We start from the raw sequence: 18,137 nt of genomic DNA, 5'->3' as shown, positions 1-18,137 counted from the left end.
CTGGATTATTTAGATTGTAACCACTTTGGGGCAGGGATGGTCTTTTTGTTCTGTGTTTGTAAAGTACCTAGCACAATGCAGTTCTGGTCCATGACTGGGGCTGGTAGGCACTATTCAAATACTACTACTAATAGTAATAGTTAAACCACAGAAAGGCATATCTGTCCATTTGAATTTCTGGTGTCCTTACTGTTTACACTCTTGGGGCCCTTCCCAATCTAGGAACCAGATTCAGCATCACTGTAACTTTTTTAAAGTTAACAGGATTGACAGCATGCTTCTTGCTAGTATAATTGTAGCCGTTTCCATGAGTCATTTAACAAGGGTGAGAATTTAAAAAAAATAAAAACAAAGCCCACAGCTGTATTGCTTTTTAAATTATTTGATTCTTCTGTGGTGAAAAACGTATTATGGTCGCAAGAATTAAGCACACTGAAATCAATGGGAGTGGCTTGATCTGCACCTGTTTTGCAAATCAGGTGACTTCTTACCATGCCTAAATATGGACTTAAGAGCCTAACGAGGCACTCAATTTTGAAAACCTGAGCCCAAGTTCACAATTTTGGCTTGATGTGATGCTATCAGCTTCAGGCAGTAACAGATATTTAACAGCAAAATAATCAGATCACAACAGTGCAAATGTTTACTTTTAAAAAAAAAATCCTCATCTCTGTTAGGCATGATAGCAAAAAGTATGCTGTCAAGCCCAGTTTTCTCAGGATCATGCAATGGCAACTTTTATTTTTTTCTTTTTGCATCCATGCATGCAAAATGATAGTTTCTAGCATGGTCCAAGACATAGTGTCAAATTCATCCTTCATGCAACTACCTAGTTCAATGGGTCTGCTTGATGATCAGCACATATGAAAATCAGATCATGTATTCAGGATAAAGATTTAGAAGCTGAAAATTAGGCACAGCTTTTAAAAAAGAAATAGTATTGGTTGCAAAGAAGTTAGGTGCCTGAAAATAGAGATTTAGGAACCTAACTTTAGGTGCACAGGCTCAGATTCTCCAAGGTATTTAGATGCCTAACTCCTATTGATTTCAATGGGAGATAGGCGTCTAAACACCTGTGAAGATCTAGGCAACAGCACCTTATTTTTCAGAGGTGCTAAGCACCTGCAGCTCACACGGACTTCAACCGGAGTTTTGGGTTCTCTGTCTATGTGAAAGTCAAGCTCCCGTGTTTCCAAATTTGACCCAGACCACTTGGATACAGCTCTCCAATCGTTCAGATTCCCACACCCACTCTCAAACAGAAAGCAAGAGATCAAAATAAAGAAGCTACTATACATATTCACAAGAGTACTTACAAAATGAATCATGATGCTAGGAAAATCATTAACAATAGAGCCACCTGCTGTACTGCAAGAAAACTACACCAGTAAAAAAAAAAAAGGCGGGGGGGGGGGGAGATAATGTATAGAATAAACCAAAATTATTTGCAGTTTTCAACTATTATGTACTACAAAAGAGGTGAAAATGATCAGCAGATCAAATTAAACTACAGTGTAATTGTTATATGGCTCACCCCTTGTCACAAATTATTTTGATGTATGGATAAAAAACCATATTTACAGGCATAGTCCTCATCGCTGTACTATTTGAACATCTCAAAAACACTAAGGAATTGAGCCTCTCAGCACCTTTTAGGTAGAAAAGTATCATCTCTAAATTACATAGGGAGAAACTGAGGCACAGAGAGAGGTTAACTTGTACACGGTCACAGAAGAAAGCTGTGGCAGAGCCGGAAGTTTTTATTAGAGTAGTATTTGTTCAATGTCGATAATGTGCTTGGTGATTTATCCTACACAAAAATAAAGATATTCTCTGTCTCAGAGAGCTAACTGTAATAAAGATGGGCACAAGTAAGACAGGATACTCCAGAGATGGGGATAACTTAGGTGATTCTAATTTAAACTTCCCTCCATCTAATTCAATTATTAAAGTCTCTTCTTAATGAGCACTGTGAAATAAGTGGGTTTGTAGAAGGGGTTTTGAGAATAGAACCCTTGTCAGCTAACTCCTAGTTCTGAGTCTTAATTATGAGACACCTTATGTCCCTAAAAGCTTGTGTAGACTAAAGGAATTTGCACCAGGCTAATATACATACATTGCACTGGTACAAAACAGTGCTTGAACTGTTGTCATGCACCTACCTGGGGGGGCTGCACTGTCACAGCTATACCAGTGCAAAACAAACAAACAAAGTATGAGGACACCCTAAATCACTTCCAAAAAAATATCACTTCCTGTTTATGCTGAGGTGTTTGTCTCCCACTTACTTTGCAGCTTTCGGCTGAGGCATAAGGATCAGATTAAAAGTAATTGTCTTTGATGTTTTCAACAAGGAGGAAATATTTTGCAATTTTGGAGTGCCTCTTAGCTGCAGATAGAGAACATTGCTGTTTCTCGGTGTCCCAATTATAACCTGACTAACCATTTTACCACTAAAATACCTAGTTGATGTGTGCTGTTCTTACACGTTGGAGATTTTGCATGTAGAGTATCAACATATGTGATTTGGGAAGCTAATGGTTTCATGGAGCTGTCATTCTCTACACAACAATGGATGTGAAGATGGAAATGGGGGTTGCCCAAATCAATCTTTCTAGGCAGTTTTCACTGTATTTAAAATATTAAAGTGACAGAATCCAAGTTGGATATCTACCTGTAGGCATTTTGGAATTGCTTGGACCAGGCCTAGCCTTACCATGAGGTGAACTGAGGTGGCCGCCTCAGGTGCCAGACTGTGGGGGGGGGGGGGGGCGCGCCACTAAGTCCCAAAGTGTAGAAAATTGTGTCTGCTGCTGGTGCATATGTATTCTCTCTGCTCTAGCTGCACAGAGATGGTGGAGTGCTGTGCTGGAGGAAGGAAGGCACAAGAGACATAACAGGCAGGCAGGAGAAAAGGTGAGAGGGAATAACAGAAAGCAGCAGGAGCTGCAGGGAGAGAGAGGAGGAGGAGCCTCTTATGTACCTCTCTAGCACCTCCAGGAGCCTGGACTGATTAACACCAGCTTGTCAGGGAGCTTCCTGTTTCCTGCTGCTTCCCTGAACCCACTTGATGAGAACAGGCAGTCAACTGAAGTAGTAGGAGCCAGTTAGGCCCTTAAGATGCTGATATCTTCCCTCACTCAGGCCCTGCTACAAGCCTGCTTATTTGTCCCCTTCAATTGAGTGTTGAGAGCCACTATAGCTGGCACAGAACAGCAGTCATGAGTGAAAGAAGAAAACGCCCCTCTGGGGCAGCATTCAGAAAAAGCAAGCAAGCAAAGGAAGCTTTTCTATCTAAGCAGGAAGGAGCTCTCCTGAGATACATAGACACAAATGTTCACGGTGAGCCTTCCGGCCCCAGTGTGGATGTGAGTGGTGAGGAGATGCCTGATCTTCCAGTTAGTCAGAATGCAGGTGACCTGGCAGCTACTGCAGCATCCATATCTCCATCTCAAATGAAGGTAACCATGCACATTCCTGAAGAAAAGTGTAGATCAGAGAAGAGTGTGGTGGAGGCGCAAGAAACAGCTGCTGCTGAGTTTAGTTCCTGAAAGTCTAAATGATCCAGGACTGTGGACCCACTTGAGCAGTAGCCTGAGGGACTTCCTTGTACTGCATGGGCCACAGCAAGTGAAAAACTTCATGTTCCCCAAAGAAAATGAAAATAGAAGTTTCCATCCAACACATTACTGGCATGAAATCCCCAATGGTGACAAAGTGGAGAAGCCATGGCTTATGTACTCAAAAATCCAGAATACTTCATACTGTTTTTGTTGCAAACTCTTCCAGTCTAATGTTCCAGTTACATTGGGTTCTACAGGAACAAAGGACTGGAAAAATCTGGCTAGAAATCTGGCATGCCATGAGAAGGCAGCAAATCACCAGAGAGCATTCCATAGGTGGAAAGAGCTTGAGATGAGACTAAGGTTAAAGGCCACCACAGATGATCAGCATCAAGAGAAGATTGGCAAAATGTTCTGAAAAGGCTCACTGCCATTGTGAGAATGCTTGCTACCCAAAACCTAGCACTGCGTGACACTTCAGATCAGCTGTATGTGCCAAACAATGGAAATGTCCTTAAAATTGTGGTGCTGATGGCTGAGTTTGATGCTGTGCTCCAGGAGCATCTAAGAAGAGTCACCACCCAAGAATGTACACACACTACTATCTTGGAAAAATAATTCAAAATGAGATCATACAGTTACTGGCAACAAGAGTCAAACCTGTAGGAGAACACTTCAACCTCCCTGGCCACACAATAGCAGATGTAAAGGTAGCCATCTTACAGCAAAAAAACTTCAGGACCAGACTCCAAAGAGAAACTGCTGAGCTCCAGTTCATTTGCAAATTTGACACCATCAGATCAGGATTAAACAAAGACTGTGAATGGCTATCCAACTACAGAAACAGTTTCTCCTCCCTTGGTGTTCACACCTCAACTGCTAGCAGAGCACCTCACCCTCCCTGATTGAACTAACCTCGTTATCTCCACACTGATATATACCTGCCTCTAGAGATTTCCATTACTTGCATCTGAAGAAGTGAGGTTCTTACCCACGAAAGCTTATGCTCCCAGTACTTCTGTTAGTCTCAAAGGTGCCACAGGACCCTCTGTTGCTTTTTACAGATTCAGACTAACACGGCTACCCCTCTGATAAGAGTCAAACAGAAGATTGTGGTAGATCTGAAGTCAGCAAGATATTATTCTGTTATTCTGGACTGCACACCTGACATCAGCCATATGGAACAAATTATTTTAATGGGCATTTTGTAACAACAACAGAACCTAGTGAAAATGTCCCTGAAATGGTGACTGTCAGAGAGCATTTTCTAGAATTTATTGACATTGATGATACTACAGGAGCTGGTATGACAAATGTGCTTCTTAAAAAGCTGGAAGATACTGCTTCTTAAAAATGTGCTTCTTAAAAAGCTGGAGTTGCGATAGCTGACAGGAGAGGTTAGGGCTACGATAATGGTGCCAACATGAGAGGAAAGAAGAGAGGAGTGCAGACACGGATCTGAGAGTTAAACCCTCGAGCTTTTTTTGTCCCATGCAGTTCTCATTCATTGAACTTGATGGTCAGTGATGCAGCCTCAGCTTCTAGTGAGGCTGCTGAATTTTTTAATGTAATTCAAAGCATCTATGTATTTTTCTCTGCATCAACGGCAAATTTTGAAGCAACATCTGGGAACATCCTCTCTGATACTGAAACCTCTGAGTGCCACACAATGGGAAAGTCGAGTGGAGGTGATAAAGCCTATCAAACACCCAATTGGGAAGATAGATGATGCCATAGTTGCCATTATGGAGGATAACTGACAGGAACTGTTCGTGGGAGAACAGTGGCAGAGGGAAATGGAATCACCAGAAACATACATAACTTCAAATTTCTGTGTGGCTTAGTGTTGTGGCATGACATACTGTTTGAAATAAATGTTGTAAGCAAGAGACTCCAAGGTGTTGACCTTGATATATCTGGAGGAATGGAACAACTGGACAAAGCAAAGTCATACCTACAGTCTTACCGGTCATATGAAGGATTTCAAAATGTTCTGAAGAGTGCACAAAAGTTAGCAGAGGAACTTCACACTGAAGCTATTTTCCCACCCATTCAAGAGTCACCGAAAAAGACGACAGTTTGATTACGAGGTATGTGATAATCCCGTAAGAGACTCCAAACAACAATTCAAAGTTGAATTCTTTAACCAGGTGCTAGATTGTGCAATGCAGTCAGTTGCAGAACGTTTCATGCAATTTCAAGGAACACAGCAGTATATTTGGGATGTTGTATGATATTCCAAAACTCCTCACTATACCTGAAGAAGACCTACACCAGCAATGCAGGGCACTAGAGACAGTGTTGACACATGATGACATGCGCGATATTGATGCGAGTGATTTAGGTGATGAACTGAAAGACCTTTCAAGATACATTTCAGCAGGATCAACTCCAAAGGCTGTTCTGGAATATATGTGCACAAATAAGATGACCACCATCTTTCCAAATGCTTTTGTTGCTCTGTGCATACTACTAACACTTCCTGTAACAGTTGCCAATGGAGAACGCAGCTTCTCCAAGCTGAAATTAATAAAAACACATCTACGCTCCACAATGACACGGGAGAGGCTGGCCGGCCTTGCAACCATCTCAATAGATCATGAGCTGGCCCAGACTGTGGACCTTCAGCGGGAAGCAGTTCAAATCTTTGCAACCAAGAAGGCACAGAAAGCACCACTTTGATTATTCAAACAGATAAAAATGCCAGTGTTTACTATGCAAACAAGAAAAGTTACATTTACTGTTCAGGCGTTTGAAAGTTAAGTGTTACTTAAATTTTTTGAACAAGGCATTTTAAGTTGTTAGTTCTCCTTTATTGCGGTAGGTAGCAGAGCAGTACCATGAGAGGAGTAGAACAGGAAGAAGGCAGAATTGAGACTTTTCAAAGTTTAGGCCCAAGTGAGGGGGCATGGGGGTGTCATTTGAGCTCCCCGCCTCAGGTGCCAAAATGTTGTGGGCCGGCCCTGGCTTGGACAAGGATCCACCCTCCCTCCCCCCAAAATTGTATACATCCCTGTTCAGATGCACTGAGGCTGGGATGCTTTAGCAGACACCATTTGCTCCCTGAAAATGCAGCGGGCCTTGTCATTTTGAAGCTATCTGCACACAAATACTAATGAATGTTATCTGTAATTCCTATAACAGCCACAGTATAATAGTCTTATTTATAAAATAAATCAAAGCAATGCTTTACTATCAGTGTATAAAAGAATTCTCTAAAAGAATGATCAAATGAATAAAATCCATTAAGCACATACTGGATATGTTTTCAGTTTTCATTGATCTGACTGTATCCTAGTACTGAGCAGTACTTTTCCACTGCAAATTTCTATTATACATTCTTAAAAGGGCTTTTCCAGACAGGATGTTAATGCACAACAAGCCAGAGTGTGAATATATAGCATGCTGGCTTGCCCCACAATAACATCCCGTATGCACACTGCTACAGTACACTAAAAGTTCCATTGTCAGAGTGCATTATGGAACTTTTAGTTCACCGTAGCAGTGCCCACACAGGACGTTACTGCATGGCAAGTTGGTGCACTGTAGATTCACACGCTGGCTTGCCACACACTAACATCCTGAGTACATAAGCCCTAACATCGGGTGATATTCATACCTATGCAGAGGCCCAGCCCAAGGCATATGCACCACTTAAACCCTGAGAACACCAGACTTCAAGGGCTCAAAGGTGAATTTCATCCTCAATACACAGATCTAAATTTGCACTTATATAGGGATAGACAGGGCTCATCAACATGAGCTTACAGCAGCAGTCCCAACAATATTGGAGCAATATGGCCTAGTGGATAGAACACAGGACTTGGATTCAAGAGTCTCTGGTTCTATTTCTGTCTCTTCCACTGATCTACTGGGTAACCTAATGTAAGTCACTTTACCTCTCTTTGTCTCAGTTTCCCATCTGGAAACTGGATATACTAATCCGGACCTCCTTTGTAAAGTACTTTGAGATCTAATGAGAAATGCTATTTAAGAATATATAAAGTGGTAGAATTATTATATGGGACTTACTCGTGTAAGTGGTCATTCGTATGAGTAAGGGTTGCACAATGTAGCCCAAGGTAAATGGAAATAGTTCTCCCATATGTACTATTTGGCAAATTAATAATGTTTACAAATCAGATTTTTTTGTCCATATTACAACTGGTCCAAATGTTCTGAATTCTGAAATTTTGATGAAAAGCTTTGTTGACATTCTGAATTTAGATGAACTTACTACTTTATTGTAAGTGCTTCAGAGGAAGAAGTGTCTCTTACTATGGGTTTGTACTGTGAGTAGTAGAATGGGGCCCAGTCTCAATGGGGGCCTTTAGGATCTACCATAAATACAAATAAATAAAAATAAGGACAAATTTTTACTAAACTTTTGCAAATTATTCTTCCCATTTTATGACCAGCTCCAGTAAATATCATAGTTTTATACAAAACAAGTGACATATCTTATTACCTGCGATATTAATAGTTACTAGCAGGGGGGGTTAGATCACAGTTTTGTCTAGTCTAAGTATTTAACATCCAATTGTCAAGCCCCTAATTTAAAACTAAAGATTTTCGTAACTGCATTATCTACAGAATGTTTAAAAATGCATATATTTACCTGCCATCATCGCTACCATGCTGGCTTTGTAGACATTGGTAAGTGATCCCAACTCTCCTGTTGCCAAGATTGTTTTCATGTGAGCATCTCCACAGGCCTGACGAAACTGACGGATCTCCTCATAGAGGCCTACAGGAAAGTCATAAAGCTGGTCAAGAAACATTCTGAAGTACGGTGTTTATTTCCACTTCTGGGTGAATCCAGGTCTAAGAACTAGTTATAAAGCAAAATGTTAAAGGTTCAAAGAATCACATTGCTGTGTAGGTAGTTAGCACTGCTATACAGTTTCAATTTCATTTTAATAGCTGTTAACTTCATTTCATTCAGAAACAAGAAAATATTCAAATATGAGAACAAGACAGCAGTATAAACAGGACAAAGACTTAAAAATCTCACTGACTAGCCCTAAATATACCAATAAAACATTATCAATACTTCTAAAGTCTCTCCTGTTTGCTTGTTAATAGCTTTCCTCTACATTCATTGTGTCATTTTTCTCCTTCTCACTCCAGCCTTCTGATGTTCTCGGCCTTCTCATCAACTTTCTGGAATGTGTTTTTCAGCCTGTCCCACTCTGTCTTGTCTTCCACTCCTCTTCTACCCCACCATTTCTAATTCTGCCCTTAGATGACATACACAGTTCCCAATGGAGTTGCATACATGCATCCAAGGGCAGAATTTGGCCCTTATCCTTTTCCATAATTGATAAGATGAGCTGGTTAGAATTCAGGAAGGAGCTCTTGTGTGAACCTGTAGCTATGAAACAAACAAACCAATAAAACTCTGCTTTTGAATCTGAAACGATTGTCATAGCCACAGGAACGCCACACCCCCAAGTGCCCTTCCCTTGCAACTTGACAGACTCTTATTTCAGTATGGACTAGAATAAATTTGAAAACATTAAGAGACTTCTAATTGGTATTGTTTTAAAAAATGATTAAACCTCTTTGACCTGATCAGATAATGAGGGGTGAGTGTGGAAGCACTGGGAAATCCACCATATTTTGGTGGAGACTGAAGTATTCTAAAAACACAAAGCATGGGAAACAGCCACTAGATAAATCCAACATGAATATTAATACACAGTCATGCTTTTCTAGTAAAATATAACTACAGACATTTTGAAAAAGGGCAGATACCCCAACATTAGCGACCTGGAGAAATCAAGTATGGGAAGCCCTTTCAGTGGAAACAATGACAAACAGCTTTATATCAGAATCAAGTAGTTTCTCTAATATAATGTTCCCATTTTTGGAATTTTAACAAAATAAAGATACAGATAAAGGATGACCAACCAAACTGGGTCCTTTAAAGGTAACAAATTCAGATTATGAGTAAGATTTGTTAATACATGAATGGAAATCAATGTATATTAATAATGATAAAATAAAGTTAAAATATATTTAAATACAGCTTTGCTGTGCAATGACCATGATAATTGTGGACACTACAGAGCAAAGACATGTTTAGTGATAAACTAGCAATCCTCTCTCCATCCCCAAGAGACTCTCCAAACCATTCAGTGGACTTATCAAACTGCTTCACTGCTGGTCCTCCACTCCACCTGCTGTGCTTCTGCATTCTATTGATGTCAGGATGTAGCTGCTATGTTTGATAGCACTGCAGTGTTCCGCTGCGACATACTATGCATATTAGCAGACAACTGGCTAATGCACTTAGTGAGTCCCTTTATAGACACCTGGCTTACTTCACATCTCACTATGTACCCAAAGTGTGAATTAATCAGTGCTACCATACAGTCGAACATGTATTATTGATACTCCAGAAGCCTCCTAGATCAAATCAACACTCAGAAAGAAAACACAAAGAACCTGTGTTATTTGCTTGAGTAGAGGATTTGATAAGTGATAATATGACTGGTTGATGCTCATATTAGATCATAATACAGTCTCTTTTTGTGGAGTGACTATTTCCTGAAGCCTTTAGAAAACCAAGGAAAGCAGCTTTCATGTTCTACTAGTTTCAGTAGCAATAAGAAAAGATTCAAGTTTTCTCTAGTTCTAAGACATGCTGCCAAAATTTTCAAAACAAATTAATAGAATGTAAATTTAGGTTGGATGCCATGAAAGAAAATTATCTTGTTCTCTGAAGGTAGTGCTGTAGTTATAGTATTATCCCCCCCACACACACACTTTTGATATGTGCTTCTATATGAAATTAGTGCAGGAATGAGTTAACTGCCTCATTAGCCAATGGGATGTGTGGCACCCAATGAAGAGGAATAACTGAGGCTCCTCAGCCATCAGTATCTTTTCTGCCACATTCTTCAAGATAATGGTGAAAATGGATATGTACTTTTTCCCCCTGACTCTAGCAGTGGGGACACAATAACATGTCTGTAATAATTACCATATATTCAGAGAACAATTCTTACAGATAATATCTTGTTTTTATTTGGTGCCTTTGATCCTAAAATATCCCAACACACTTTTCAGTTTTACAGCACCTGGGGGGAAGGTACCCTACTGGCACAAGGCATATTGCAATATAGTAAAGAGAAAGGAAGTTTTGATCACGGATGTTGGGACAAACCCCTAACCCTATAAAAAAGGCTTCAGTATTCACACAGAGCAGACGGGAGGCCATTTTAAGGTTGCATCCAAATTACTTGCACAAGCTTCATGATATTCAAGTTGCATGCTTCCTAAAGAAACCGGGCTGAGTAGATCATACTGGACCTGAACTCATGATTTCCTGGAGTCCTGGCTTTGTATGTGGTAGGGTTTGCTGCCAAAAATGTGTGTCTATTGTTCAGCTCCACCAGTCCCATCACTGGGAAAGTGCATACAGGATGCTAGCAGCCCCTGGTATTTTAACCACTATGTTGTTCAGATTTCCTGAAGAGGGCTAGATGACAAAGTGGTTAAAATGCCAGTGACTGCCTCATGCCTTGTCTACACCAATGCTCCTTTTGCTACAACTGGTGGCACTGAACCAATTAGTAGTAATGGTGGAAAACTTCTTTTATGTCAAAAATGACTAGTGTAGAAACAGCCTTCTTGTTTCAGATGTGAAACTTAGACCATTACACTACTCCACTATCATTGGAAAGGCTGTGAGAGCGCCAACTTCTGGCTTTTGTAAAAAAAAACAAAAAACAGCCAACCAATCCTCAACACTCCAGCGCAAATTGTTAATAGTAGCAAACACGGAGCAATATCTGTATTAAAAGTTGTCACTTTCAACTCAGCAAAGACTCAAAGGGGAGAAAGAGAATCATAGCCTGTCTTTTAGCCTTTAGATTTGGGTAAGTTCCTCAGCTGATATGTAAATCAGCATATCCCCATTGACTGTTGTAAATTGGTACCACTAAAGTCAACAGAACTGTGTCAGTTTACACCAGCTGAGGAGCTGACTGAGGTACAGTCTGTGCTGATGGGGATGCAGAGTGGCATGAGGCAACAGCAGCTTTGTTAAAAGACTGAGCCCCTCAGTGACTCTGCTCAATCTTAAAATTTTCCTTGGCCTGCCAAAGAATTTTAGTGGATTTGTGGCCCTCTATTATCTTAAAGTTGCTCAACCCTGTTTTAAGGAATTTCTCCTTTTCTGGTTTGACCTTCACTCGCTCTTTGGTTGGTTGGTTGGTTTTTTAATCTTCCTTTCCTTTCTCTTCTCATAGTTCTCTCCCCTCCGTTTCCATTCCTCACCCATCTTCTTGCAATGAGAATCAGAAACAAGGTCCCCCACCAAATCCAGGCAAGTTTTGGAAGGTGAGAAGGTAGTGAAGTGATTTTGTTGATGTCACTCTCCAAATACAGGTCTGTCAATAGCCCCGTTAACAATGCAACTTCCTGTTACCAAAGTCCAGTGGGCCAATGGAGATGGAGACAAATTCTGAAGTGGCCTTTTGAAAAGGTGACAGATCCTTCAATTCCTTAGTGGCATCCGAGAAGGAAGCCTTACTGGAACCAGTAGTGGGGAGGGATTTGGTATATAGTTCCCCTATGGAGTTCGGCCTTCAGAAGACATTGGTGCTTCAACTATAATAGAGCAACTGATGGTGAGCTCATTATTACCTAGAAGGGATTGGCGGAGATTGAGCAGCATGATCATGGCATCTCAGCAGGCTTTGGGACCATAGTGCCCAATCCCACACACCTATTGATAGAGATTCCCATTAACTTCAATGGGCCATGGATCAAGCCCATATTTTTTGACACATGGCCTATACTGTTGTATAGTGTTCCATTTCCATTTCTGCAGCCTATTGCTCTCCCAAACAAAAATGTCATTTGCCTTTCATTCATAATAAGCCAGTGGAAAAAATCAGATAGTTAAATACACAATACTTTCAGAAAAGTACTACTGTACTAAATCTGCTCTTTAACAATTTTTTAACGTGCACCATTAGAAAGCTTGTTAAAAATTGTTAAAAAGTAAATTTAGACTATTATATTTCCAGTGCAATAAATATATTCAACAATATGTTAGAATAGCTTTAAAGTAACTCTCAGTATAATTGGATGTTCACTAAAATACTTAATATAACATTGTCCAGCAACTTTTTAAACAAAGTAACAAAAAACTTAGAAAATGCAGTTTTCATCTATCAAGGTGACTCCAATTATCCCACAGTCTAGGGGGAAAAAGCTGAAAAAATACATAAAAACAGAAAGATCTAGTTTGCAAAATAAAAAACTTAATATAAACCACACATATTTTTGTCAAGAACACCTGAAGTTTTGAAGAATCACAGCATGAGAAAACAACCATAAAAATACACTGGGGCTACAAGTATATGCAAAGGTTCTGTCATTATTATAAAGCACATGAGCAAAGCAGTTGTGGTTTATGAAGTCACTGGAACAAAGATGTATTTACTGCCCTCGCCACCACTTTTCAATTTTATATAACACATGGGTCCTGCTTGGAAAGACTTCCTTAGCCCTTTCTCTGGCTTCCTCAAATAAATTGTAGAATGCAAAAAGATTTATCATTTCTAGACATTAGATATAGCCAGAGTTTGGGCTATATTATAAATCATATATATGTCTGTAGAATGTTAATCCTATATACTGAACATCAGCCTTGCAACAAAATTTTCCTTCATCCACTAGAGTTGCTTTCCTTGATGGGCGAGTTAAATATCAGGGTTTTTTTCCCCCGTTAATGTCATCGTCAGTGTTGTAAGGGTGGGTGAGTAAATTTTGTTCCTTGGATAGTTCTCTTTTCATGACAAATATGATAGGCTACAGTACACACAGATGTACATTCCTACATAAACTCTCAGAAATCTATCAGTGATAAACTCAGTGACCCCCTTGTGGAAATAAATCACAACTATTTATTTTTTTAAAAAAAAACCTGCTTTCAAGTTTGCCACACACTTTCTGTGGATAAAAGAAATGAAGAAAAGTCAAAATCTGATTTGTCTATTTTTAATCTACTCCACCCACCCTGTCACATCTGAGTGCTCCTCCCCAGTTACTTCTGTTCATACGTAACTGTCTGTCACCACATGCAGAAAAAGCGGATACAGTTCAAGTTAAAACATCCACACCACAGTTGCAGTGGTACCAGTTCATCCTGTTTCATGGGGCAAAGCCTAAGACCTGCAACTTCCAATAAACTTCAATCGGAGTTAATTCATTTTAAGGCCAGGAGGGACCATAGCGATCACCTAGTCTGACCTCCTGCATAACACAGGTCACAATTTCACACAGTAATTTCTGCACTGTGCCCAATAACTTGTGATTGAGAGCCAGGTGTTCAGGATCTGTCCCTGTGACGGGACAGATCAGCCCCGCACTGGTACGAAGGGGATTAATCCTTCCTCCTAGCAAAGGAAACCCACTGCTGAGGCGCTGCTGGGCATGCTCCACCTGGAAGTCAGGTGTAAAAGCCTGCAGAGCTGCTCAGTCAGGGCTGACTGCTGAGGAGGGACACTTGGCAGGGGCTTCAGCCCAGGAGCCGTTACAGCCCTTACCTACGAGAGCTGAAGTGCCAGAAACCTGGACCAGAGGCTTGCCGGTATCGGAACCCCAGGGAGTGTCTGGTGCTGAGGAGCCTGGAGACCCCGATACCACTGCTGCAGGAGAGCCAGTAGGAAGTGACCCAGAGAGGGCGAGGGAGTGGTACCTCCCACCCTTATGAGGTCAGCGTGTTTCAGTAGGATTCCCCGCTGACCCCGTGGTGGACCGTTCTGCCGCTGGCAGGGCCCTGGGTTGGGGCATGGTGGAGTTGGGTGGGCCCGGGGCCCCCTACGGGGGCCACCACTCCCTTGTGATGGCCCCCAGGCACCAGCCACTAGGCCCCCTGTTTTGCCTCCAAAGGTGGCAGTATTGACTCTGGCCGCTAGGCCGCGCTACCCCACTAGCGGAGGGGGAATTAGGCGGACTCTGGCCATTGGACCACACTGCCTTAGGGGCACACTGAATGGACTCCGGATGCTAGGCTGCACTACCCCATTAGGGAAAGCGGTATTAGGCGGGCTCTGGCCATTAGGCTGCACTGCCCCAGGGGCACATTGAACGGACTCTGGCCACTAGGCCGTATTACCCCACTCGGGAACAGGCAGTAGACGGACCCTGGCCATTGGGCCACACTGTGCTGACTATTGGGGCGGGGGGGGGTTAGAAAATGGATGTAGGCATAGAGAGGCGGGTTTACCTCCCGCCCCCCTGACTTAAGGGGTCGACGAGGTACAAAGCCCGCCACGGTCCCTCTATTATTTCTTCTTTGACATCCCTTTTCATAATCATGTACAATATACTTTAAGTTCCATTTTCTGATGATTAAATGGGGTAACTTAGTGACCCCGTTCTAAGAAGTTTGTGTCTAAAGCCTGCCCATGCTGTGACCTCTGAAGCATGGTAACTGCAGGCATGTTCAGAAACAGCTATTTAGCACTGTTCTGCACATTAAGCAGAACAATTCTTGACAACTTTTTCAGGCACCAATTGTCGCTACTCTAGGGCAGATTGGTGTTCTCTTGTGGATAGGGCTCTCTTGCAGTCAACTGGGTTAGCTGGAACTGTGCTCAAGACTAGTCCTCACTCCCGTTCCTGGATATGCAGTGATAATATGCTTTGTAACGCTGATTGTGAACAAAAGTACAGCTATGAGAATGTGGTAGGGCTGGATGGAATATCTGAACTGTATGGGAATTCAGTGTAATTGTCAGATGTCTGTCTGAACACTAAAGAAGGAAAAAATGCAAATACTGCATTTGTTTATAACATGGCCACCACTGAGTAGCAGTGGCCACTTCAAGTCTGCTGTCGGGGTGCAAACCCTGCTCAAGCAATAATGTGGAGATAGTCACGTAGAGGCAGCCGTTTCATATGTGGTTCTCTCCTTGCCCATAGAAAAAAAGGGGGGGGAAATGGGGGAGGAAATCGCAAACGCTCTCTATTTTATATCAAGTCTTGCAATATTTGATGTTTCCCTTACAGTCCCAGCTCCCAGAGACAAGCGATTATACAAAAACTTTAGTTTTCAGTTACAAAGTTTATAGCTCTCATGGGTCGTGGAGAAAAGTTTGTGAGCCAAGTGAACCCTAAAAACTCTAAAGCAAGAAGGCAAATCAAAAGAACTAATTTTTTTGTTTTTGGGGGGTGGGGGGGTTGTTTTAAATCTCATGATTTTTGCATACTTGGGTTTGGCAATATGGCTGAAAGGGGTAGAGGAAAGCAAATAAACTCAGAGCAAATGTGGAGACAAAGGGGCCTGTTGTGCAGATGGCTCTGGCCTCCAGTAGAATTTAGAGGATGGGGAAGTCTGAGTTGAACCTTTTCTTTGCTCCTTAGGTGGATGGGACAAACCCTGCCTCGATGACAGAACTATCTATTGGAAACACCATGAGGGAACTTTTTGAATATCCCCCTCACTGATCCCAGTCAGTGGTTTTTTCCACAGAAGGGCACAACCTGCACTTTTAAAAATTAATTTGTTCATATCTGATAACTAATTAGCCACTTTTTAAAAATTTTAACATTTTGATTTTTGCAGCTCTCAAGAATGTTTAATAGTGGAACTATATAAGTCGCCTTATAATTTAATTTATTTGGATCCATATTAGGATCCTACACAAAAAACTATTATTCAGAATTTGGTCAGATAGTAAAAAAAAAGGGGGGGGGGATTAATGCTATTGATATTTTGCATAGTGTAACCCATTAAAATGCTAAAATGCTAAATATGTTTATGAGAAGATTATTTATGAATAGTTCCATTTGTATACACCCTATAAAAAAGTACTAGAAGACTGTGCCTCCATTAATGTCTCTATTACAACTTCATATTGTGTCTACACTAAGCAGTTTCTGAACCATGCAGGAAAGGTGCTACAGAATCACATTTGAACCCAACTAGTGCGCACACTGTTCCAACTAGAAGTCTAGCACATCTAATATTTTTAGTGTGGTCACTCAAAGGGTATGTCTACACTCATAAAATGCTTTGTTTTAGAAAATGTGTTAACACGCACATTTTAACTAGCATGATACTAGACACAATTTGGAGCCTACTGTAAACAGGCACTTTTGTGTTTAAAAAATGTGTTAGTGGATTATGGGAGCGGGACATATGATTAACCACAATCAATTAATATATTTTTTAAAAACCCACACAATGGTACTAGTCCATTCTAGAAGATAAGTCATGTTTAACTACGTTAAAATGGTGCTAGCTCATTTTCTAATGTGATACATTCCCACAGTGCAGAAAAGGCCTAAACTGGCTTCTAAAATGGTTTCACTTACCATTGTTCAAATTGTACCAAACTCTTTTCAAAACCAGTTTAGCTTCATAACAACATGGATAGGGCATAAGTATCTCCCATGTCACTGAATTAGACTAATTTTTGCAACACAAAAATCAACACAACGAATTAGCTTTAAAATGGCATTTGAATGATAATGATTATTTATATCTCCATTTAGGTCCTTAGAACAAATATATTGTGGACAGCAGCTGTTTGAGCTTTATGCTTACTTCCCAGTTAGTATCTTTCAATCTTTTACTGGAGGTATGACCTCTAGTGGAGGAAAAGAGGATCATCTACTTACCATGGCAATTTCACTCCTGTTATTATTTATTATTTGTGTTCTGGTAGCACCTAAGAGCCCCAATCATGGACCAGGACTCCATTGTCCTAGGCACTCTACAAACACAGAACAAAAGGACTGTCTATGCCCCAAAGAGCTAACAATCTAAGTAAGATAGTTCAACCTTTGTTGCCAATGATGGCTTTTGTGATACAGATGTCAGTCCACACTGATCTGGACTGAGATCACCAACTTATTTACTGCATCTGAAATCAAAATAGCCATTTTGAAAGATAGCCAAGCTGATGCCCATGTTTTTCAGTTTAACCAATAATTCCTCATGGGGTACAGTATCAAACGCTTTACTGAAATCCAGGTATATTAGGTCCACCGCATTTCCCTTATCTAATAAATCCGTTACTTTCTCAAAGAAGGAGATCAGATTCGTTTGGCACGATCTGCCCTTCGTAAAACCATGTTGAAATTTATCGCAATTGCCACTAATCTCCAGGTCCTCAACTAGTTTCTCTTTCAGAATTTTCTCTAACACCTTGCACACTACAGATGTTAAACTAACAGGCCTGTAGTTACCCGGATCACTTTTTTTCCCTTTCTTGAAAATAGGAACCACGTTAGCTATTCTCCAGTCTAACGGGACCACCCCCGAGTTTACAGATTCATTAAATATTATCGCTAACGGGCCTGCTATTTCCCGCGCCAATTCCTTCAATATTCTCGGATGAAGATTGTCCGGTCCTCCCGACTTAGCCTCATTAAGGTGTTCAAGTTTTGTTAAACTGAAAAACATGGGGATCGATATGAAAATCCAGAGGTGGATAAGGAATTGGTTAATGGGGAGAATGCAGCGGGTCGTATTAAAGGGTGAACTGTCAGGTTGGAGGGAGGTTACTAGTGGAGTGCCTCAAGGTTCGGTTTTGGGACCCATCT

General features: G+C 41.0%; 1 protein-coding gene across 1 annotated transcript in view; it reads right to left on the bottom strand.

The window, feature by feature from the left end:
* DERA (deoxyribose-phosphate aldolase) overlaps positions 1–18,137 on the bottom strand; it is a 94,760-nt gene that overhangs the window by 38,719 nt on the left and 37,904 nt on the right. Inside the window, exon 6 of the mRNA XM_005287508.5 lies at positions 8,182–8,310. Within this exon, the coding sequence (XP_005287565.1) occupies positions 8,182–8,310 (129 nt within the window). The remainder of the gene's footprint in view (positions 1–8,181; positions 8,311–18,137) is intronic.

This window comes from Chrysemys picta, chromosome 1 (assembly GCF_011386835.1).
Source record: "Chrysemys picta bellii isolate R12L10 chromosome 1, ASM1138683v2, whole genome shotgun sequence".
NCBI lineage: Eukaryota > Metazoa > Chordata > Testudines > Emydidae > Chrysemys > Chrysemys picta.
The sequence above is the reverse complement of the archived record's forward strand: the minus strand, read 5'-3'. Positions and strand labels throughout refer to the sequence as shown.